At 33.7% G+C, this 25,138-nt stretch overlaps 1 protein-coding gene across 7 annotated transcripts in view; it reads left to right on the top strand.

Moving 5' to 3' along the window:
- Positions 1–25,138, top strand: part of ZMYM2 (zinc finger MYM-type containing 2) — a 119,719-nt gene that overhangs the window by 63,610 nt on the left and 30,971 nt on the right. For all 7 annotated transcript variants that reach the window (XM_072795829.1, XM_072795826.1, XM_072795832.1 and 4 more), the window contains 10 exons: positions 57–229; positions 7,251–7,416; positions 7,973–8,007; positions 15,222–15,351; positions 16,087–16,202; positions 17,133–17,304; positions 19,017–19,142; positions 19,951–20,045; positions 21,284–21,452; positions 21,696–21,847. In XM_072795829.1, coding sequence (XP_072651930.1) covers positions 57–229; positions 7,251–7,416; positions 7,973–8,007; positions 15,222–15,351; positions 16,087–16,202; positions 17,133–17,304; positions 19,017–19,142; positions 19,951–20,045; positions 21,284–21,452; positions 21,696–21,847 — 1,334 coding nt within the window. The remainder of the gene's footprint in view (positions 1–56; positions 230–7,250; positions 7,417–7,972; positions 8,008–15,221; positions 15,352–16,086; positions 16,203–17,132; positions 17,305–19,016; positions 19,143–19,950; positions 20,046–21,283; positions 21,453–21,695; positions 21,848–25,138) is intronic.

Genomic DNA, 25,138 nt, shown 5'->3' with positions numbered 1-25,138 from the left:
CAAAGGATAGTTTTTGATTTTTTTTTGTTTTAATATTAAAACCTTGTATTTTTCAGGCTGCAAACTATTGTATAAACAGGATTTTGCACGACGTTTAGGATTGAGATGTGTTACTTGCAACTATTGCTCTCAACTGTGTAAGAAGGGAGCAACTAAAGAACTTGATGGTGTCGTGAGAGATTTCTGTAGTGAAGACTGCTGTAAGAAATTTCAGGATTGGTACTACAAGGCAAGTAACTAAAATTTTTTATTATAGCAGCTGCTTTATCCAATCTTTAATAAAATATTACAGTTACTATTACAAATATGGTAGCTTATTTACTTAAAAAACGTACACATACTAAGCCCAGCCCAGATAATAGAATTCATTAAAATTTTTGTCATTTCAGAAAGTTTTTCTGTGTAACTTGAGGTAGCATTTTTACTTGTCTTATAACTTACCTATTCCCAAAACTAGGATATATCTTTATTTTCAGCAATACAGTTTAACCAAATGGATTATTTCTCTAAAATTTATTGTCTTTATTTCACCAAATATAAACAGACTACTTTATCAGTGTTGAACATTGTTTTAGATGCTTAGGATGTATTTTAAAACACTTTGTTCCTTTTTACCTTTTTAGTTGTGGATCTTTGGAGAGTTTCAAAGCGAAAAGACACTATATGGATAGAGACCAAAAATATTTAATTTGAAACTATAAATGTGTGTGTGTGTGTGTGTGTGTGTGTGTAGTATTATAATCTACCTCTAGAAAAGATAATGGACTTTTTGTCCATTACATTGTTTTTTTTTTTTTTTTTTTCTAGGTGAGAAAAATTAGTGTAAATTTGGGCTTTGTTTGGTCAGATACTACCCAAGAAAAAGTAATTAGTTCATATGTCCATAATATGGAAAACCATCTCAGTATTAAAACTTCATTATGGTGGCACTTCTAAAGCATGTGAAGACAGACATCATAACTTTAAAGCTGTGAAATATTGCTAAAAGAAACAAAGGGTTAAAATGGTTGAAATATATAGAATATTATTTAGTTTATTTAATGAACGTGATTAGTGTTAATATTATATAGTAGAATTACAAACATTCTTGGTGTAGTTCTTGACTGTCTACAGCTCAACATATCAAGTAACATTTTTTAAATAGGATGCTTTCCAAGTTGAAAGAGGTTGTGGAGGCTAAGAGTTTTGGTGTAGTTTTAAAATTACTTCATAATTTTACTGTTGCTTCTAATTTTCTTACCACTAGGGGCACCTGGGTGGCTCAGTAGATTAAGTGTCCAAGTCTTGATTTCAGCTTTAGTCAAGATCTCAGGGTCATGAGATGGAGCCCCATGTCTGGCTCTATGCTCAACATGGTGTTTGAGATTCTCTCTTTCCTCTTCTTGTGTCCCTTACCTGCTCAAGCTCTGTCTCTACAATAAATTTTAAAAAACTTAAAAAAAAAAAAAAGTCTTTCAATTAAGGTTCAAATTTTAGAAACACAGGATAAACGTACTGACACTCTCTAACATTCATTTCTTTTAGTCTAAACAAACCTTTTGTTTTATTATAGACACTAGCAATTTTGAGAAATGATTCAAAATGTTACTTTAGTAGCTTTAAAAGCTCAATTTTGTATAATACCTACAAATACTGTCCACTGTTCAGGAGGTTTTATTAATGAAAATTTGTTTTGTACTCAAAATAGTAAAGTTATTTAGTGGCTACAGATGGGAAAATTCCATTTTATTCTTATTTCCTGTCATCCTTTGTTTATTTTATAATTTTAGAGACAAAAATTGTTACCATGTGATAATGATGATTTCTCTGTTGCTTTACAAATTTCTGCCTAATTGTGTAATTGTGAATCCAAACCTTTAATATTTTAAAATCCTTTTTGGAGGATTTTGTTTTTTGATCACAGAACGCTGAATGTATATCTCTGTCTTCTTTCTTTGAATAAATTCTTCTTGCCTTCTTTTATATTATTTAAAATAGAGAAGTCTTGGTTATTTTGTTTTTCTTTTTTGGGGAAGCAAAGAAATGTTCTTTGGCAAAAGACCACATTATTCTAGATGTTGCCATTTTTCCATTTTTCTGTTTAAAGGATAATTGTGTCTAATGTTTTTATTTATGTAATGTTTAGTGATGAAATTTTGGCGAGGCAGTGCATTCCAGAATATATAATAACATGTTAGTTAAATAACCAGTTGTAATTGTCTGTTGGCATAAAGTCAATATTCTGTACATTAAACACATTTTTATTATTATTCCTTATCTTATTTTAAACTTAACAAATGTATAATATGCACAGTGGCATTATTACATACTATACTAATCTGAGGAATTAAGGTAAGAGCATTTTTGTGATATGGTAGGGATTTGTAAAGCAAGTAATTATTTTTCTGTACAATCAATAGGAATACCAGCTTTCAGATGAAGAAGAGTTAACCCTCCTTATTCATCATTGGCTTCTTTGTGGCAGCAGCCAACACTATAATCAAGGAATAACTTTGTTCTGTATGCTTTCTACTTGAGTCAAAATGTATTTTCTTAGACCTTTCATGAGTCTCTTCTATTCACTGCTACATCCTGTCATCAACTTGAAAACGTAGTAAGTTGAGTCTCAAACCGAATTATGATTTCTTTGACCTTTCCTCTTCCACTTTTTAAATTTAAAACTCAAGTTTTAGATTTTAGTTCATTAAAACAAAATGTGACCCTTAACTGTCCAACTTTGATTAGAAAAATAATTTATAAAAAAAATGCCTCATCAAGGAAACTTTAAAACCAGAAGCTAGCCAGTCCAGTTGTTAACTTCACCTTTAGTCATGAGCATTTGCTTCCTCACCAGAGGAGTGCATAAATTGTATTTTCCACTTTCTTTGTGCCTCAATTTCAGAGACTATCTAGAGTATAAATAACTACATTTTTTATTTATTTAAATTAAATTTAAATATTTATAATTATACTTTAAATTTTTGGCTTTTGTTTCTTGACAAGACATTTTGAATGGTCTGTTTTTTGGTTTATGTAATGGTTTGCATTTGGATTTAAATAGAGGTTTATTAAATACTGTCTTCTAAATTGGAATACAAAATCTGTTGAAATCATGCAACCAAAAAATGTTGAGAATAAGGTTAATGTTTTTTTCTTCTCCCAGATCGTTTTTTAGAAGGAGGTAGATTTTACTATTCCTCAAAATAAATGTTTCCAGGCATAATGTGAAACCAGGTGGGATAATAGTTCTTTTGATCTCTATAAGTTTGAAATTTTAGGAGAAAAAGGGCTTATTATTGTAATGGAATAATAGTGAGGTGTTTGATAATGTGAAGTTAATTCAGAAGACCTAATGTTTCTCCAGACTCCTTCACTGTACTTAGTAGAACTAATAATCTTTTAAGTGTTAAGTGTTATTACTTCAAATTACAGTTCTTTAACGAGGATTTTGATTTGTTGTACAAACCAATAGTAAATGGCAGCCTTCTTTAATATGAGTGCCCTGCAATACTATAAAAGTATTATGTTTTATGGGCTTTAATCAAATTAATACTTATGTTTTAGTAAATCTTAGTTATAAAAGGATATCTGGGTAAAAAATATTGGGGTTTTAAATTCTGCCTTTTTTGATAAATTGCTGGAAATACTGATATAAAAAATACTTTGTTTTTGAAATAATTTTAGAAAGGAAAAATCTAATATTCTTGCTTTAAATGTGCTTTTTGGGTAAGTGGAGAATTCCTATCACTGGACTGCTTTGCCAACAATCACCTGTTTTATCACTGCATTTTTTTCTTTAAAGTATATAACTGTGGTGTACTTAGATATTAGGAAGTCATAAGTAATGATTTTTTTAAATGGCTGTAAAATCCCCTATTTCATTCATATTCATGGATTCCTCCCCCTCAAAATTAGGTCTGATTAGTGAAATGAGAAACAAGTAGATGAGCAAATTAAAGTTAAACGTAGTGTGTGTGTGTGTGTGTGTGTGTATATATATATATATATATATATATTTCAACCAAAAATGAGTATTTGAAACTGCCAAATAATAAGGGACTGCATCAGTATAGACTCAGTGACCTATTGTTGATTATTGAAGGAGAGATTCAGCTATTAGCTGAGATATTAGATTAAGATTTTTGAATTAAGAATTTATTTTATTTAGGTTTTTGAACTGGTTACTGTTACCCACTCCTCCCTACCCCCAATAACAGACATTCCCCTGATCTACCACTAGTAGATGATGAAGTGATAATTTTTAAGCTAGCAACTTAAGTCATACTCCATTTCTTTTGTTTTGTTTTATAAAGATTTATTTATTTATGAGAGAGAGTATGCACATGCTCAGGGGGAGGGGCCAGAGGGATAGAATCTCCAGCTCGACTCCACCCCAACTGCAGAGTCCATCAGGAGATACCACAACTCATGAGATCACCCTGAGACAAGATCACCACCTGAGTTAAAACCAAGACACACTCAACTGACTGAGGCACCCAGGTGCCCCATTCTTCGGTTGTTATGCTGTAGAAATATTAAGGTTTTCTAAGAGTTCTCTCCTGTGGTTGGGGGGGAAGTGGTTTTGGTAAGGAATCTTGGTCATTTTTAATACAATTAGCTATTTTATTTTATTTTATTTTATTTTATTTTATTTTATTTTATTTTATTTTATTATTTATTTTAAAGATTTTATTTATTCATGAGACACACACACACGCACACACACACAGAGAGAGAGAGAGAGAGGCAGAGACACACGCAGAGGGAGAAGCAGGCTCCATGCAGGGAGCCTGATGTGGGACTCAATCCTGGGTCTCCAGGATCACGCCCTGGGCTGAAGGCAGCGCTAAACTGCTGAGCCACCTGGGCTGCTCTAGCCATTGTATTTTAAACTCAACTCTGAACACTTTACCCAGAATTTGAATGAGTGTCTTATAAAAGAAAAAACAAAATGAAAATGAAGTTCACACTTCTAAAATTTGATTGAACTTGGAATTAGTATTCAGTATTGTTGTTATCCTTCCATTCTGAAAAAACATACATATTTTATTTCCATTTGTGAATTGGCATTAATTTTGCTCCTCGGATATAGAGAAGTCATCTAAATTTGAATTGGCATTAATTTTGCCCCTCGGATATAGAGAAGTCATCTAAATTTGTTTTGAACCCTTTGGAAGAAAGGAGCTTCGAGTCTTGTTACTATAAAATCCAAATGTCTATAATTATAAAATAATGAAGTGATTTCATTGTTCAGATTCTTTGAGTCGAATATACTTGGCTTTATGTCCTTGACCTTCTAAATTAATGTGTAAATGGAAATATTTTAATCAGCATAGTACATATAGTAACTTGAGTTTTATACAAATTGTTTTAGGTTTTAGATGTTACATTGAGAACCTCCTTGCAGCATTTTACTTAAGATTTTTATTCTCTAGTTATTCATATTAACTCATTTTGTCTTTCCATTGTCTTTATAACTTGATTTACTAAATAAAGCCCAGTTTTTGATTTGGATTGTCTGCTTGGAATCCTGTCTCTGCATTTTTAATGTTTGGCCTTAAACAAGTCACCTCATTTCCAGTACTGTGATGAGGACTATAGACAGTAGATATAACAACATACTGGGCTTTTATTTTTCAGGTTCTCAATGAATGAGAGGTGGTTGGGCTACAACTTCACTTTTGCTATGTCCTTGTATTGTTTAGATTCAATAATTAAAATGTTAAATTTTATTTTTTAATTTTCTTTAGAATGTTAAACTTTAAATTTCTTCCTTTGTGCTTTGTCTTTGAAAAGTATAAAAAGGGAGCCAAACCTTGAAACTTTGAATACTTAAAGGTTATTTTAAAGAACAGTTTTTCAGTGGTGACCAGGGACCTTTTCCATTATTGAGTAAAATATGATCTGGTTGATAGTAAGTGCTAATGTTACTGAAGTTACCACATGATATTACCAGCAATATAAAATTTGAGCTCACAGTTTTTGGACAAGAGATGTGATATTGGCATCACTTAATAGTCATAATTTATACTACAAATCTTCATTCATTTAACATTTATTCAGCAGGAGAAATACCTGACCTGGAGAAAAAAAAGAGCCTGTGTTCTAACCTTGGGGTATGTTTGTTATATAAGACCTGTTTATCAACACAATCATTTATTAATATTCCTGACTAGGAATTTTGACATAGTATTTATTCATAGAACTCCTATTGAGAAATAAAGTGAGAGATTTCAGAACCCACAGTATAGAACTATAGATTATTTAGGTAGTAAGGAAAAGATACATGATTTTATTGAACTTAATATGCATTGTTTTATCAAAACTTCTAAAGTTGGTAGTTACACCAAAGGGTAATTAAAATATGGTAATTTATTTCTACTCTTAACTGGATCAAACAATTATGAAAAGAACTGTATTTGGAATTATTCATATCTTTTGGTCCATGCATTGATGAAGTTGTTAAAAAATAGTGAAAATGGCAAAATCTAGGGGAAAATGGGTTCACTAAAAAATGAAAATCTGTTCCTGGATTATGGATTCACCATCATAAGGTTTAATTTTTTTATGTATGAATTTTACTAGTTGGGGCTGATTGTCTTAAAATAGGATTCTTTTTTAATTAAGTATTTGAGTGTTTTAAAATATGAACTTGAAGTTTTTGTTAATAGTTAAATCAATATATTTAATAAAGCTCTTTTATTAAACTGTTGAAAATACTTCAAATTAACATCCATGATTTTCTCATAAGAGCTTGCTTAAAATTTTTTCTGGTCTTAAACATCTTCTTTAAATTGATTTCTCTTAAGCTGTCAAGAACACAGGAAATCTGTTTATTAATCAGATTTTCAGTGTAATCTGATTGTAGGAAACTTCTACCAGTATATCATTAAAGTCCTCAAAATTATTTTAAAATATTAAAATACGTTGTATCAGTTTGGTCTACCGCTGTTCACTTTTTTTGGTTATCCTATCCTATCTTTTTTTTTTTTTTTTTTTTTTGGTTATCCTATCTTTTAATGCTGGTCTTTAACTACTGGTAAGTATAGAAAGGAATTTTGACACTAGGTAAATTGCTACATTTTTTTTCACTTTTATTGTGGATTTTTCCTGTATGTTAATGATTCATATTATTTTTTATTTATCAAATTGTTTTATCACATTTGGCAAAAATCACTGATCAACTTTTAGAAATCTTTTAAAATGCATGTCTGAGTTTTTAAATTTTCTAATTTGAAATGTCTGATACCTTCCTTTTTTTTTTTATTAAGGCTGCAAGGTGTGATTGCTGTAAATCTCAAGGAACGCTTAAAGAGAGAGTGCAGTGGCGTGGAGAAATGAAACATTTCTGTGATCAACACTGCTTACTACGTTTCTACTGTCAGCAAAACGAGCCCAACATGACGACTCAGAAAGGACCTGAAAACTTACATTATGGTATGTAATAATTTAGATAGTAACTGAAAAATCTGTATAGTAGTTTTTAGTTTCTTAGCTCCCAGTTCAAACTAATGATAATGAATAGTTGATTTTGGACATAGTTTAAGACCAACTTCCATCGTTTGTCTGGATAGAGGTGCCCATATGAAATTTCTGTAGATACATTGTTTTTTTATTTTATTTTATTTTGAAAACTTAGTGCTAGTTAAAAAAAAAAATAATGGCAATTTTAAGTGAAAACCAATTTTAGCAAATAGTATGTGCTGGGAGTTAGGTTGGGAGGAACAATGAAGACCCTTTAGAAGTTGTGACTTATTTACAAGTTAAGCATAAGAATGGTATTGATGCCAAAGTAATGAATACTTTCTAAGAGGACAAAATTCCACTTATTTAGCTTTGTATTTCAGCTCTCAAATTTGGTACTCTGTACTTAAAATATTTTCATAAAAAAAAATAAATAAAATATTTTCTTAACAATTTAAAAAAATCAGTAACATTTAATGAGAAATAGAGATTTGTATATTTGTCTTATTTTAAATTTGTTTGTTTTTAGATCAGGGTTGTCAGACGTCCCGAACCAAAATGACAGTAAGTACTGCTTAAGTAAAGTGCTAAATATTGAATTTTATAATGTGGGAATAAATAAATAGTCCAATTTAATTTGATCATCATAATAAAAGGTCTTTACTTTCCTCTGTTGGGTCAGTTGAAGTATTCAGCTGAATTATTACCTAATACTAAGAAACAGATACTTTCATACATGCTTAGGAATATAAAGGTAAATTAATTATGGCCTCTACCCACATTGAGGGAGTAGACATATAAATGGTATTTGAGGTGAAGTACCCATAATTGTTTGAAAAATTTTTAATTTTTATTATTTATTTTTTAGTTTTTATTCATTTGAGAGAGAGATTGAGTGAGTGTGAGCAAGAGTGTGGGGAGGGGCAGAAGGACAGGGAGGCTTGCCCACTGAGCGGGGAACCCAGCATGAGGCTCTATTCCAGGACCCTGAGATCATGATGACATGAGCTGAAGTCAGATAGTTAACTGACTGAGCCACTCAGGTGCCTCAAAGTACCCATATTCTTAAAGGCAGAGCAATACTATGTTTCAAATGATTGACTGACTGATTGTATCTGTTCTTGGTAGCTGTCAAAAACTTCAGAGCAGTTGAGTAGAAGGTTGCCAGATAGTGATGAAATGTAGTAGGAATGTGTTAAGGGCATGCACTATTCATTAGGACAAAACTTCAGGGGGACTTGTGGTGGAATCATGGGAATGCGGTAGAAGGATAGATTGGGCTAGATTATTAATGGCTTTGAGCTTTTATTTCTCAAACAGATATCTGAAGGTCTGTGTTGGAGGCCAGGACTTACAAGTTTTTAAGTATGAGAACTATTTCCATAATGTGTCCTGTGGATTTTTTTCTTTTTTCTTTAGACTTTGGTTTAATACATCAAATTCTGTTTTTATGTTAGCATTTTAAGGCTATTGTGGGTTGAAAGTATCCATTTATATGTAATGAATAAAGAGAAGAATCAATGTTTTGCTATACTTTGAAGCACCGTAAGCCTGCCCTCTCATAGGCTGAGTAACAATAATTACCAGTGTCTGAATACTGGTATTTCTGGCATCCTTATCTAAAGGAAGCTCTACAGGAGTCATTTATTGGCGTTATATTGAGTCTCTGGGCTAGCTTTTGTCCTGATAAGAAAGTATAAATCAATGCTTCTTAGGTCTGACTACACATTAGAATCACCTGAAGAGTTTTTGGAACTTTCTAGTGCCTAGGCACCAACTCAGAAATTCTGTGTTTTAAAAAGTTCTTTGGGTGATTTTAGTACGTAACCACCACTTTAGATCACTGACCTGGATGAAATATTGGTAATTCTACCTTATTCTCTTCAGTTTTTGCTTTTGATGTTAATAATTAGAATCCTAGAAAAGTAAGAATGCTTTCTTCTTTGCTTCCTCCCCTATATGTCATTCCCCTGCCTTGTGGAAATGTATTTAAAATCAGAGAGTTCAGAAATACATTTAAGTATTCAGCTGAATCATGTCATTTTAGTAACAGGCAATTTTTATCCATGATGAGGATGTATTTTGTTAACTTTGTGTAGCCATAAGGCAACTTGCAACCCTGTTTCAAATATGTAAGTTGTAGACTAAGGCTTTAAGGCCCACTTTCTACCAGCACAATATTAAATACTTTTTTCCTCTCATAGTACTTGAACCACATTATATGACAGATGGAAGGGTCTAGGGAAGGATATCAGTGTGCGACAGCAACTATTGTCTTTTGTCTTATAAAAGCTGTCTCCCATCTTTTCCTTGTAAGCTCTTGAAATCTTTTAATTCCCCACCCCTAAACTAAAGGGTGAGAACTTAGCTGTATTTATTTATTTATTTATTTATTTATTTATTTATTTATTTATTTATTTATTTATTTCATGAGAGACACACAGAGAGAGAGGCAGAGACACAGGCAGAGGAAGAAGCGGGCTTACCACAAGGAGCCCAGTGTCGGACTTGATCCCAGATCCCGGGATCACGCCCTGAGCCAAAGGCAGATGCTCAACCGCTGAGCTACCCAGGCGTCCCTTAGCTGTGTAATTTTGAACAAGTCTCTTTACACAAGTTCTTTGTGTGAATTTCTTGTTTGTAAAATGAGGATGAAGATAGTAACTCTTCAGGATTATCACATAGTAAGTATTAAACACATGGTAGTTTTTATGTTCCAGACCTCATAAAGGCACTGTGTATAGTAAAGAACATAAGCTTTGGTGTTCAATGAATTTACTTGAATCCTGACTTGAGAACTTTAGCTCTGTCATCTTTCCCAGGTTGTGTAATTTCTGCACCTTAGTTTTTTCATCTTTACTGTAAAATGGGATTGATTAAAAGGCCTACCTCTTATAGTGTTAAGAGAACTAAATAACTCCTTCTATGAGTTACGTAGATTTGGTGTTTTATGTAATGTCTTAGTCCATTTGAGCTACTATAGCAATACCATATAGATGGGGTGGTTAACAGACAAGAATTATTTTTCACAGTTCTGGAGGCTGGGAAGTCTAAAATCAAGATGCTAGCAGATAACAATATCTGGAGCGAGTCTGCTTCTAGCTTTATAATCAGCCATCTTTTCACGGTGTCTTCATATTGTAAAAAGGGGCGAGGGATCTCTAGGATTTCTTTTATGATGGCATTACTCCCATTTATGAGGCCTCTGCTGTCATGATATAATCCCCATATTATGGCCACACCTTCAGATACCATCACATTGGGTATTAGATTTCAACATACATTGTCTATAGCACATAGTCTCTGGCACGAAGTAAATACTGAACAGATGGTAGCTTTTGTCATTATAATTTTAATTATTTTGGGTTCTCCTCCAATATTCAGTATAAATAGACGTATATCTTGCTTACTGACAGACAGAAAAGTAACAAGCATCAAGTGTAGGTCTTTACTAGGTGGCATACTTTGATATGATGTGATGTTTCTAAATGACAGGAGGGAAAACATTGCATGATCTAGGATATCTATGATTTTGGACCCCTGGTTCTTATGTGAGAGTTCTAGGGGATTTTCCTGCTTGAACCAGGTTACCTAATTTTGGTATGTTGTAGATACTCGGTGCCTATTTGTTAAATTATTCTTCCCATTTTACAGTTGAGGAAGTTGAAACACAAGAGATTGAGTCACTTTCCTGATGTTGCACAGCAATAGTATTAGGACTAGGTTCCCTAGCTCTTTGTTCATAGCTCTTTTTCTTAGCTGATTAATAATGTGGTTTGAAATCCTGATGAATCTAGAATAGTACCAGTCCCTTGGCCATATGCATTATTTGTAACTTGAGAGATATGTACCATATAAACAGCTTTTTAAAAAATTCTTGAAAAAATTTCTATCACTTTAAATATTCACAGATAAATTTATTACACAGTAAATGCTTTAAGTACAATTGATCATCATTTGCAAATTTGCCTTTTCCCTAAAATATATTTGTAACCCCTAAATCAATACCCATGGTATTTTCAAAGAAATTTGCAGACATGTGCAGAGTGGTAAAAAACGTGAATCTCCTGAGGCATATCTTCTGCTGAGTTAGAACAAAGCAAAGCTTTCCCTTCTTGTCAAGCCTCACCTTATAAGCAGGTGTCCTTTTCGTAGTCTAATTAGTATTGTCTTTTTCGTTTTTTGTCCTTTTTGTTGATGATTTTTGCTTTATAAAAGATCCCCCAAGCATAGTATTAACATGCTACCTATGTTCCTAAACACCAAAAGGCTGCTCTATGCCTTATGGAGGAAATAATGTGTATTAGGTGAGCTTCATTCAGTTGGCAGTGAGTTTAATGTTCGCAAGTCAGCAATATGGTACACTGAGAAAAAGGAGTAAGAAATTCACAAAAGATGAGGCAACTCCAAGTGTTGAAGTAAAATCTATAGTACATGGTGAAGCAATGGAAAAGAAGGAAGATTGATTATATTTATGGATTCATGGACTTAGGACTAATTAAAAAACAAACAAACCATAGTAAAACAGCATTGTTGTCAGGCTTTCAGCTTATAATATGTTACCCAGGATCAAGAAAAAGTTAAACTCTTCTTGCCTACTGCTGGCTGGCTCACACATTTCAAGCAAAATGGTATGAAAAATATTAGACTTGCATGTGAGATAGTTTCTGCAGGTTAGGACCAGGATGCTGTGGAAGAATATTAGCGAAATGTTAACACAGGAAACAGGGATATGCAGTCAGGAAGGTCTCAACACTAGTGGGACTGTGACTTGCTTTCACAAGGTCAGTGGCAAATGAACCTAAATAATACAAGTGGTCTTCAAAGCCCCTGACTGTAAATCATTTAGAGACCATGCAACCTTGCTATTGTGTGCCAAAGCCAAGGGTAACTTCAAACCCCTCTTGGTACATAGAGCCCAAAATCCATGAAAAACCCAGGGAAAAAGCACAGATAAATTTATTACACAGTAAATGCTTTAAGTACAAATGATCAATTGATCATCATTTGCAAATTTGCCTTTTCCCTAAAATATATTTGTAACCCCTAAATCAATACCCATGGTATTTTCAAAGAAATTTGCAGACATGTGCAGAGTGGTAAAAAACGTGAATCTCCTGAGGCATATCTTCTGCTGAGTTAGAACAAAGCAAAGCTTTCCCTTCTTGTCACGCCTCACCTTAAAAGCAGGGAAAAAACTGAACTGTACATTGGAGGTGGAACAAAAAAGCATGAGTGGTATCTAAAATATTCTGGGATTGGTTCTCTCAACTGTTTCATCCTAGAAGTCGAACACTGTCTCCAGAATGAAAACCTTGCTTTGAGGTTTTATTACCAGGTAATTCCATTGCCTTGAAGAAAAATGCCTATTTTGGTTATATTTCCTTTTATGCCCCCAAACACACTCTCTCTCATCCAGACCGTCAATCAGTGCATAGTTAAAGCTTTCAAGACCTACTTCATGAGAAAGCTTTCGAGCCTCCATACCAACAAGGAAACCACCTTGATAGGTTATTGGAAATTAGTCACCGTACGCAACATTATTTATTATGTTGGCACAGCTTAGGCCAGGATCAAGCAGGCTACTATGAGTAATTGTTGGGAAAATGTTTGACCAGACAGTGTGAAAAGTTTCAGAGTCTTTGAAGGTGTAACAGAAAATAAAAAGAACAGTGTTAAAAACATAATGTGTATTGGACCAAATAAGTGAAGAATGCTTTGGGGACGTGCATGTGTTTGAGAAAGTTTGGTAGAGAAGGCAGTAGAGCCCACCGATGAAGACCTTGACAAGATGACAAAACAAGGCATCAGTTCAGTGATGAAAGTCCGCCTAAGACTCCCAAGAATGGCCAAAATACTGGAATGGAATTCTGCCTTGGGAAAAATTGTCAGTGACCTGAAAAAATATGACCCTATGCTTGAACAAAGCCCCAAATTTAAGTACCACTGTGTTTATCATTTATATCAAGATGCCTAAAAGCCAAGCAGACAAGGCTGCTTTCATTTTTTGAAGCCAGTTTGGGAGGGAAAAGTGCTGACATTGTCAACAAGTTACAAGAGCCAACTCTTGAGATAGAACTGCCAGATGTCACCATGTCACCCTTTTTAACTTCTTCCTCTTCTACAGAATAATTGCCATCAACCTTTCCCTTGGTTTTTATGGGCATACCAAAGGTTGAGAGGTTTAACCACACAGTGCACTGCCCCACTGTACATTCTGCAAGTCCACTAAGAGTAAGATGTTAATGTTTTTATAAAACTTTAAATATGTACTCTTTTTTCCCCCTGGATTTTATTTGCATTAGTGCACAATATACAGTATGTGTTAACAGGGCTGATTATGAGTACCATATAGTATGTATGTACTGTACCTGTATACTGTGCAAATGTGTACACATCTGAGTGAGTCAATAATCCTAGTACAGTATAGCATGTGTAAATGCTATAATCATGTGTTATAAAAAAACATGGCATATAATGATTTGTAAGAAATGTATATGAAAACAAGTGTGTTTTAAGAGAAACACTATTATGTATTGATCTGTTGATGAAAATGATGTGACCAGAGACTTGTAGGAACCTAACTTTGTATTTACTATTGGAGTAATGATTCAGTATTTATTACTTAAGTATTCATGGTGACTGTATAGAAGTACCTCAGATATTCTGTATTCTGTACCTTTTTTCCTTTTTTAAAAAAATAAATTTATTTTTTTATTGGTGTTCAATTTACCAACATACAGAATAACACGCAGTGCTCATCCTGTCAAGTACCCCCTCCCCCCCCCCCAGTGCCCGTCACTCATTCAACCCCCACCCTCCTCCCCTTCCACCACCCCTAGTTCGTTTCCCAGAGTTAGGAGTCTTTATGTTCTGTCTCCCTTTCTGATATTTCCCACACATTTCTTCTCCCTTCCCTTATATTCCTTTTCACTATTATTTATATTCCCCAAATGAATGAGAACATATAATGTTTGTCCTTCTCCGATTGACTTACTTCACTCAGCATAATACCCTCCAGTTCCATCCACGTTGAAGCAAATGGTGGGTATTTGTCGTTTCTAATGGCTGAGTAATATTCCATTGTATACATAAACCATATCTTCTTTATTCATCTTTCGATGGACACCGAGGCTCCTTCCACAGTTTGGCTATTGTTGTACCTTTTTTCCTATATTAATAGGTGGTATGGCGAGCACCTATGTTTAGTCCCTTATAGACAGATCTTTAGCTTATTTTAAAGTATGTGTGTGTGTGTGTGTGTGTGTGTGTGTGTGTGTGTTACAGGGGATGTTGTGGGCAGGGGGAGCTTCTCAATTGCAAATAATGCTACAGTGAACATGGTGAAAACAGCTGAGAGACTATTACCTAGGACAGGTTTCTGAAATTATAATTGCTGCAACATACAAGAACTTTTTTCTTTCTCAAATAAATTTAAAAGAGCCTAATTATTTTCAATATTCAGGTTAACAATGTTGTATTTTTTATTTAAAAGTGAAAATCGTCTTTTTAAGTTTTTAAAATAATATGCTGGTGGTAGCCATTCTCCGGTTCTGTGGAATGAATGATTTCTCCTGCTTTGTCAGTAGTTAGGACAGATTCACAGTGATCCTTTCACATTGAGACTATTGTAAACATAGTAATAGTAACATAATTTGGTTATACTCTTAAACTCTTGTCTGTTCCCTCACATCACCTAGAAACCAGATATTCATTAACACTGGGAAGTAATAAAAATTAGAGGCAAAAATAAAATGTTTCTCTTTGCTTCTCTGTAGGGTTCAGCACCACCCCCTTCTCCAACACCTAATAAGGAAATGAAGAACAAAGCTGTTCTTTGCAAACCTTTAACAATGACAAAAGCTACTTATTGTAAACCTCATATGCAGACCAAATCTTGTCAGACAGGTAACTTAGGAAAGATTGCCTTATATACTTTCCTATACTTAATACTTCTCTTCCTGAAATTCATGCTTTCCTCAAATAATAGGCTATGGAATGTATTTGTTTGGTCACTTTGTAATTTTCTGTTTATTTTGCTTATCTGAGTTTAGACATGACATTGAGAATACAGGTTTCAAGGTCTAATTATTTAAAATAATTAGTGAAAATCAATCCCTTAAAGGCCCAGAATATAAATTATGTCACAAGTGAAAAAATGCTGTATCAAAAATTTCCTTGGGGCTAAATTCACTAAAATTACAGTAATCCCACTGAGAAAGTCATCTCTGTGTGACCTGTAATGTTAACAATTCTATTTCCTTGTCAGAATGAGATGAAATAATTCAATTGTATATTTTTATAAGATTTAAATGTATTCTAATTGTTTAACTAGATAAATCTTTTTGCAGGGGATATGAGGGGGATCTGATAGTATATCTCAAACTATATAGTGTTTTTAAAGGATGTTTTCTTTGTATTAAAAAGGGGGCTAAATTCTGTTTTTGCTCTTTATTAAAAATTACTGTATTTAGTTTTATTGTTTTTACTGTACTTAAATTTGTGAAACTGTACCTAATTTCTTTTAAAAGGGAACTGAGGCTTAACTTAAATTTTTCTTTGTTACCAAATTATTTTAACATTGAGTAACTATGTATTAAGTGTTATTTAATATTGCTTCTTAAACACATTTTGTATTTTTAGATGATAATTGGAAAACAGAGTATGTTCCAGTGCCTATTCCTGTACCTGTGTATATCCCAGTACCTATGCACATGTACAGTCAGAATATTCCTGTTCCTACTACAGTTCCTGTTCCTGTAAGTCAGATTTTAAGTTTTTTTTTCATTTCGAGGTTTATCAGGCATTAGATAGAAGAACAATGTTGTAATTCCTACATTAGTGAAGCCGGTAGAACAGAGGGTTGAGTCTTTGCCTTTACCATTTAAATAAGGTTTGGTTGAATCTCTGTCAATGTTTGCTTTGTGTTTAATCAAGTATATGTTCGTCTGTATTTTTTTATTTTTTATATGTTCATCTTTAAAGGTGAAGTTTAGCAAATGCCTTTGTGTGCTTTATGCATATATGTAGTGTTTTCTATTTGAGTTCATTTTAGAGAAAAATATTTGTGAAGTTGTAAGGTTTAAAATTGAAACATGGAATAAAATTTCATATAAATTATCATTACATTATTTTGTCCTAAGTCACTTGCAGTAAAGACATTATGCCAGGACTTGGATGCCATAGTCTCCTGGGAAACTGAAGAACCTCAAATACTATTTTTCTTTAATTTTTATTTAAAAAAAAAGGCTGCTTGTTTTCTGGGCTGTGTTATAGTTGACATCTTAGTTTTGGTATGTGTTTTTTCCAAAACTTTTATCCACTGTGGTATTATAAAGATCATGTGTTAGAATAATTTTTAATTTGGGAAATTATTTATTTGTTAGAGAATGAGAGAGAGAAAGCAGGAGCAAGAGCAGGGAGAAAAGGGAAAAGCGGAGAGGGAGAGGGAGAAGCAGGCTCCCTGCTAAGCAGCCTATGTGAGGGCTTAGTCTCAGGACCCAGAGATCATGACCTGAGCCAAAGGCAGACTCTTAACTGACTGAGCCATCCAGGTGCCCCTAAAGATTTTAATTTTAAGTAATCTCCACACCCTCCACTGACTGTACCAGACTGGCTTCCCCTGCCCTCCCAGGAAAATTACCTTCTAATGTTGAGTGAACCTAACAGTAAATACTTTGGTTAATTAGGTGCCGGTTCCTGTTTTTCTGCCTGCCTCATTGGATAGCAATGAGAAGATCCCTGCAGCCATTGAAGATCTAAAAAGCAAAGTTTCTTCAGATCCTCTTGATACAGAGCTGCTTACAATGACAGATATGATGACTGAAGATGAGGGGAAAACAGAAGCTGCCAACATTAACAGTGAGCTGCACTATATTTCACCTTGTGAATGTGTATCATTGGTTTTCAATAAATGTTGTAATTATTATAGTATGTTGCAGGACATATCATTATGTTTCAACTTGATATAGGAGTGGGGGAAGTATTGCAACAAAAACGTATTTTTTTTTTTTTTTGTTTTTTTAAAAACGTATTTTTGTATTAAGAGATCCATACTCTTTCTAGGCACATGCTGTCTCTTATGCCATGCCCAATTTCAAGCAGGAATTTTTAAGGTCCCTGTTTTAATTGGAACAGAATTTGACTTGTAAAATCAACTCAGAATTCCTGTTTTAATGTACTAGCTCAGACAAAAAAAACTTGTAGTAGACTTTAATAATGATCCAAACTCTTATTTTGTAATGGTTATCCCCAATTTTGTTTTGTTGGCTATACTTAATAAAATAATTTGCATTATCTAAACCAGGGTTTATCCTAATTTCTGTTAGGGCAGTGTTTGCCAAATGTAACATAAGTATGTTATAGATGATTCTCTTAGAATATTTATTCCTACCCTTACTTTTTTGGTATTACCCACAGTCTTCTTTCTTTTTTTTTTTTTTTTAATTTTTTTTTATTTTATTTATTTATGATAGTCACATAGAGAGAGAGAGAGAGAGAGAGGCAGAGACACAGGCAGAGGGAGAAGCACGCTCCATACACCGGGAGCCTGACGTGGGATTCGATCCCGGGTCTCCAGGATCACGCCCTGGGCCAAAGGCAGGCGCCAAACTGCTGCGCCACCCAGGGATCCCCCACAGTCTTATTTCAACCACAAAACTGCCTAATCTCCTTTGCCCTAGAATACAATAGAAGCAGTATAAATTCTGTGTGTTTCATAATGTGACAGTGTTTGTTGAGGACTTTGTTACAGATTAATTTAGTGGGTTGCAACCAGTGGTTTTGTTTGTTTTTTAATGAAGTGAAATGGGAAAATGTTAGTGTGAATCTCATCGAAAGGATATTGTTTTGTGAAACTTTTGTTTCCTGTATGTGTATCTATATTTGTCTTTCTGTCTCCCATCACCACCTTCAAATGGATAAAATGCATATCTTTCTGTGGGTTGTAATATAAAACTGAAAACAGGGATCCCTGGGTGGCGCAGCGGTTCGGCGCCTGCCTTTGGCCCAGGGCGCGATCCTGGAGATCCGGGATCGAATCCCACGTCGGGCTCCCGGTGCATGGAGCCTGCTTCTCCCTCTGCCTGTGTCTCTGCCTCTCTCTCTCTCTCTGTGGTGTGACTATCATAAATAAATAAAAATAAAAAAAAAATTTATAAAACTGAAAACAACTGATCAAAACATTGGAAAGCAGTTGTAATGAAAAACTTAGGTCATAATTCAAAAACTGTTGAAAATGGCATTATCCACCCTTATTAGTTTATTTTTCATGAGAGATTGCTTCTAGAAATACTCTGCATACCAGGGTTGTTTATCAAAGCATACCTGTTAACCTTTGAAAAGAGGCAGTTAAAGGATTAAAAGTTTCCATGTGCTAATGCTTGCTTATCTAACAATAACAAAATTTATAGTAGTTACATTTCAAGATAGCTATATATACCTTTTCCTTTTGTGACATTAATGTGTTAATTCTTGTTTTATATTTAAAATTAAATGACTTCTTTTGCTAGGTTAAATAAAGGTACTTTTAAGTTCTTCTGTTTTGATTTTTTTATATTATGACTTGATTACAGGTGTAATTATTGAAACCGACATAATTGGTTCAGATCTCTTGAAGAACTCTGACCCGGAGACACAGTCGAATATGCCTGATGTACCATATGAACCAGATTTGGATATTGAAATAGATTTCCCCAGAGGTACTCAAAATGCTCTTTTATTCTTTAAGTGTAAACTATGGTTGTGGAATTTAGTTACGGAATCATAACTGTGGTTATGATTGTTAATCATTTAATGTTTGTGCTATTACCTTTACTGTTTATATTTGTCTTTTTTTACCCAAACAAAATTCAACAGTTAATTTCTGAAATGGGCTATAGGATTGAATTGAAGAAACTTGAAGAGAATTTCTTTAGAAATTCTCTAAATTTTTAGAGCCTAAAAAGATACTTTCCTAATGTAATTCATTATAGAAAACTTTGTAGATAGAGAAAAGGATAAAGAAGTGGTTGTTTCTTTTTAAAAAATTAAATAAAATGTTGATAGTATTTTTCATAAGCTTTTTTAAAAATTAAGTTTCACCTTCAAGGGGAAAAAAAGTATTTTCAAGTCTTTTTTTGTGAAAGAGATATGTTCTGTTTTTCATTATTTTCCTAAATTTATTGATGACTAATCACATCCAATAGAATGTAAAGCATTTTATTTTAAGAAAAGTTTGATATGTTGAATTGGATTTGTACTTAAGACCGTTTAAATCTTAGAATTGAATTTCAGGTTGTAATAGTTTTTCTGATCTTAGACATTTCCATGAAAATTTCATGTTGTTATTTAAAAGTCTGAATAGGGTTTACCAGAACTCATAGATGATATCCACCCCCCCAGCATAAGTTATCCCCATATATAGGTGCTTGTTTATATTCTGTGATTAGTTCTTTGTTGGATATTTTATGTAACGTAAGCTTGTGCTGTTATATTTGGAAATAAAAGTTCTTCTGATCTGATTGCCAGCTGCTGAGGAGCTTGATATGGAAAATGAATTTTTATTGCCACCTGTTTTTGGAGAAGAATATGAGGAACAGCCTAGACCTCGATCTAAAAAAAAGGTATAAAGTAATAGTATTCTTGCATTTAACCACTATCTCTATGTAGTGATACCTCTTTAGGTATGGAGCAAGGGTATAGTGATCCACAGTTGTGTCTGAGACTATGGGAAGACTTGTTTCCCCTAGATTTAAAAGGCTCTAAAAGTTAGTCTTTATTAAGTCTTTATTACTTCATTTCTAAGTAATAAAAATGTCTCAGATTTACTTATAACTTTATAGAACAGTGAATATTATTGCCATTTAATTTTCCTTTTATCCTGACAAAAGATTGATGTTGCTAAAAAATAAACTCAATTCTTTGGCAAGAATTGAGACTGTTTTCTAGAGATCTGTTTTTTCCATTATTTTTTCTGATGAGACTAATCTGTGAGATTGATGTACACAGTTTATAATATCTGGTCTTTTTAAGCATGTCAGCATATGGAAAGACGTGCTGGATAGTTTAATTGTTCAGGTAGGTCAAATCTACATGTATTAACAGGTGTGATTTTTTAAAAATACTTTATCAACAACTTTATTTAACATAAAGCAAGATAAAAAAATAACATAAAGTGAGATCGAAAGAAAAAGAAAAGGATGACTTTCACAAATTTCCCCACAAAGAAAAAGAAAAAACCGAAAAAGTAGTGAGTACCTACAATAGAATGAAGTTGGATTCCTCTTTGATACCACACACACAAAAATGAACTCAAAATAGGTCATAGGCCTAAATGTAAGGACTAAAATTATAAAATAACATAGGTTTAAATCTTCATTACCTTGGGTTATGTAGGTGTACTTTGATATACCAAAAGTACTAGGAATAACAGGAAAAAATAGGTTAATTAGGTGTACTACATCAAAATTTAAAACTTTTAATACAGCAAATAATGCCATCATGACAGTGAAAGGAGCTGAGTGGTCATTCCCCATAAGTTGGGATCACAGAAAAATTCCATTTCTCTCTCCCATTAATATGTAGAATCCTTTTCAGATTATTTATTATATCTTATACTTAATTATTTTATCAGTGACTCTCACAGAAGTTAAAATGATTTTGATATATAAAGTGGTTTACGTAGAAATATGGCACTCCTGGAGATATATTTCAAGTAACTATTCTCAGATTCTGGAATACCAATCAATTCTAAGTGTATATGTTTTTCTTAATTTGCATTTGTTGAGAGATTTCTTACATAAAGTCATGAATAATACAGGTTTTTTAAAAAAAACATCTTACAATGGTGTTTTACTAATAGGGAGCCAAGAGAAAAGCTGTATCAGGATACCAGTCTCATGATGATAGTTCTGACAATTCAGAATGTACCTTTCCTTTCAAATATACGTATGGTGTAAACGCATGGAAACACTGGGTCAAAACTAGGCAACTTGATGAAGATCTTCTGGTATTAGATGAGCTAAAATCTCGTAAGTGTTCTGATTTTGTTTCCTCTATGTCTTACTTCAAATCAAGATTTTGGTTATTAACTACATTTACTTTAAAAAAAAACATAAATATAGTTCACAGTATTTTAAGTATATTCAAATATAGATTTCATTTTACTCTTAAATTCTTAGAGTATAAATCAATTTCAGAAAGTTTCTTATTCTTAAAGTTTCTATATCTTTAGAGTAAATAATAACAGTTACTAATTTTTTCTTTCTTTTTAGCTAAATCAGTAAAGTTAAAAGAGGATCTGCTCTCTCATACCACAGCTGAGCTTAACTATGGGTTAGCCCATTTTGTCAATGAGATCCGACGTCCAAATGGAGAGAGTTATGCACCCGACAGCATCTATTATCTTTGCCTTGGAATACAGGAGGTTAGTAATATGATGGCTACTTTTGAATCTAATGTTAATAAGAAAGGTTGTTGTAGTTGTTTTGGAAAAGAAAAATGTTATGTTTCAAGAAAATTAAGGGTAGCTTTATGGAACATAATGATTTCTTAGTTTACCAAGACAAAAAAGAATTTATTTGAAAATACTAGGATATTAAAAAGGATTTTCTTAGCTACTTTGTATATAGGTCTTTCTGTTATAATGAGATATGTTCCTAAAAATCCTCAAGTTCTCCGAAACTGTTGTACCATAACCAAAAAGAATTTATGTGAAAAATGGAGGTTGGGTCAGGCCACTTGAAACTCCTGTATCTTTTCTAACAGACCTAACAAAGCTGTATATTCGTTAGGATATATGGTAATCAGGATGACTTCATTTCCTCCTTACAATTAGAAATAAATGAATTAACATTCTGAGGCGTGATCTATATATGTATGTATATATGTATTACCTATATATGTATACAGGTAAACAGAAAAATGAGTTCCTTTGCAAATAGTGGATCTGTTTCGGTTGTACACTTCTCATGTTTCTAAGTTGTGAAATAGGATATTCGGAATCGTCTTATAAAAGATTCTTTAGGGGTTTTAGATAAACAAACCACATGTCTGTGAGTCTGTTTTCCATAATAAACATAAAGATCAACTTGTAATTCTGAACAAATTGTTCAAGTTGGAGCCCAGATGTTAGAAAGGATCTTGTTGACATTTTGTGTATTTTTAGCTGTGGTAAATGATAGACTTTTTTTTTTTTTTTTTTAAGATTTTATTTATTTATTAGAGAGAGAGTAAATGAAAGAGAGAGAGGGAGTGCAAGTGAGTATGAGAAAGGGGGTAGGGGCAAAGGGAGAAGCAGACTCCCTGCTGAGCAGGGAGCCCAATGTAGAGCTTCATCCCAGAACCCTGGGATCATGACCTTAGAAGAATACAGATGCTTAACCAACTGAGCATGTGCACTCATGTGCCCCTAGGCCCAAAATTTAATGTTAATGCTGCTAACAGGTGGTAGATACTGAAATAAATTACTCAGAAAATTCGAATTGTCTTAATTTATATTTTAGTTATATATTCTTTAGGATAGAGATTTGCCTGAGATTATACAAGTGGCAGTGGGGAAATACCACAGGGCTATAAATTAAATTATTGAAAAAGGCCATCATAAACTTTACAATAACAATCTAAAATATATAGAAGGTTTTATGAACCTCATGTTTACTTGGTAAATAGGTCCACCATTCCAAATCCCAAAACCCTTAAAAACTAGAGATTTTACCCTTTATGTTTTCACAGACTCATTTGATAGTAAAACCTGACTTGAAGAGTTTTCAAGTTACTATTTATTATACTTTCTGTTTGATTATCCATAAAATATGAACTATATGTCACTAAACAATTGTTAATGTTTCAAAAAAAAACAATTGTTAATGTTTCTTTTTTTATAATTTTTAAAAAAAATTTATTTATGATAGTCACAGAGAGAGAGAGAGAGAGAGAGAGGCAGAGACATAGGCAGAGGGAGAAGCAGGCTCCATGCACCAGGAGCCCGATGTGGGATTCGATCCCGGGTCTCCAGGATCGTGCCCTGAGCCAAAGGCAGGCGCCAAACCGCTGCGCCACCCAGGGATCCCAATTGTTAATGTTTCTAAACAAATATAGGGTACTTCCCTAGACCACTCTAGGAATATTATATAAGTATATACATACCATGTAAAATCCAAAACATTAAGAATCCCTAAACATATCTGTCCTCAGTGGTTCTGACTCATTGTGGACCCATGTATGTTTTTCCCGTTTTATTATACCGAATAGTAAAAAAGAGTAGAAATAGCAGGTCCCAGGTGTAGGTGAAAACATCTCAGTAAGCATCAGAATCAGTTATTTATTACGTATAAATCCTCTTCAGAGCAAATAGGAGCTGGCTTTTACTCTTTGTGTCTTGTTCCATGCTGTCCATATAGTAGGCACTCATTGACTTGTACACAATAAACCTATCTTCAGTTTTCCACTCCTTTTTATTGTGTGTATTTATTTAAGATGATGGAACAATCTTTTTTTTTTTTTTTAAAGATTTTATTCATGAGAGAGAGAAAAAGAGAGAGAGAGGCAGAGACACAGGCAGAGGGAGAAGCAGGCCCCATGCAGGAAGCCTGATGTGGGACTCGATCCCGGGACTCCAGGATCATGCCCTGGGCTGAAGGCAGGCACCAAACCACTGAGCCACCCAGGGAACACCCTTTTTTTTTGGAACAATCTTTTTAAAAAGATGTTTATATCATCATAGAAATAGTTTTGTTTTCTAGATCAATCATTTGTTTTTTTGTTTTTTGTTTTTTAAAGATTTTAATTTATTTATTCCTGAGAGACAGACAGAGAGGCAGAGACATAGGCAGAGGGAGAAGCAGACGACTCCACAGGGAGCTTGATGTGGGACTTGATCCGGAACCCCAGGATCACGCCCTGAGCCAAAGACAGATGCTCAACTGCTGAGCCACCCAGGCGCCCCTAGATCAATCATTTGTAAAAATGTTGAAGAGCACTCTAGGATTCTGCCAAGATAACTCATCCGGAAGGGAAGAAATTGAGTCCTAGACTCTTACTAATGGTTTCTTTTTTTTTTTTTTAAGACTTTTTAAAAATCAAGTTAGTTAACATATAGTGTATTACTAGTTTTAGGGGTAGAATTTAGTGATTCATCAGTTGCGTGTAACATCCAGTGCTCGGTGCATCAAAAAAGATAGTCTCCTCCTTTTTTTCCTTTTTTAAAGATTTTATTTATTTATTAATGAGAGACACACACACAGAGAGAGAGAGCATGGCAGAGACACAGGCAGAGGGAGAAACAGGCTCCATGCAGGGAGCCCGACATGGGACTCGATCCCAGGTCTCCAGGATCAGACCCTGGGCTGAAGGTGGCACTAAAACGCTGAGCCATCCGGGCTGCCCAGATAGGCTCCTCCTCCTTAATGCACATCCCTATATTCCCATGCATCTCCCCTCTAGCAACCGTGTTTGTTTCTATATTTAATAGTCTCTTAATAGTTTGCACCCTATTTTTATTTTATTTTCCCTTCCCTTCCCTTCTTGATTGGATTATTTGTTCTTTGGGTATTGAGTTTGATAAGTTCTTATAGATATTGGATGCTAGCCCTTTATCTGATATGTCATTTGCAAATATCTTCTCCCCCTCTGTGGGCTGCCTTTTAGTTTTGTTGATTGTTTCTTTTGCTGTGCAGAACATTTTATCTTGATGAAGTCCCAATAGTTCATTTTTACT

This window comes from Canis lupus, chromosome 24, assembly GCF_048164855.1.
Source record: "Canis lupus baileyi chromosome 24, mCanLup2.hap1, whole genome shotgun sequence".
Taxonomy (NCBI): domain Eukaryota; kingdom Metazoa; phylum Chordata; class Mammalia; order Carnivora; family Canidae; genus Canis; species Canis lupus.
This window is presented reverse-complemented; position numbering and strand designations above follow the sequence as displayed.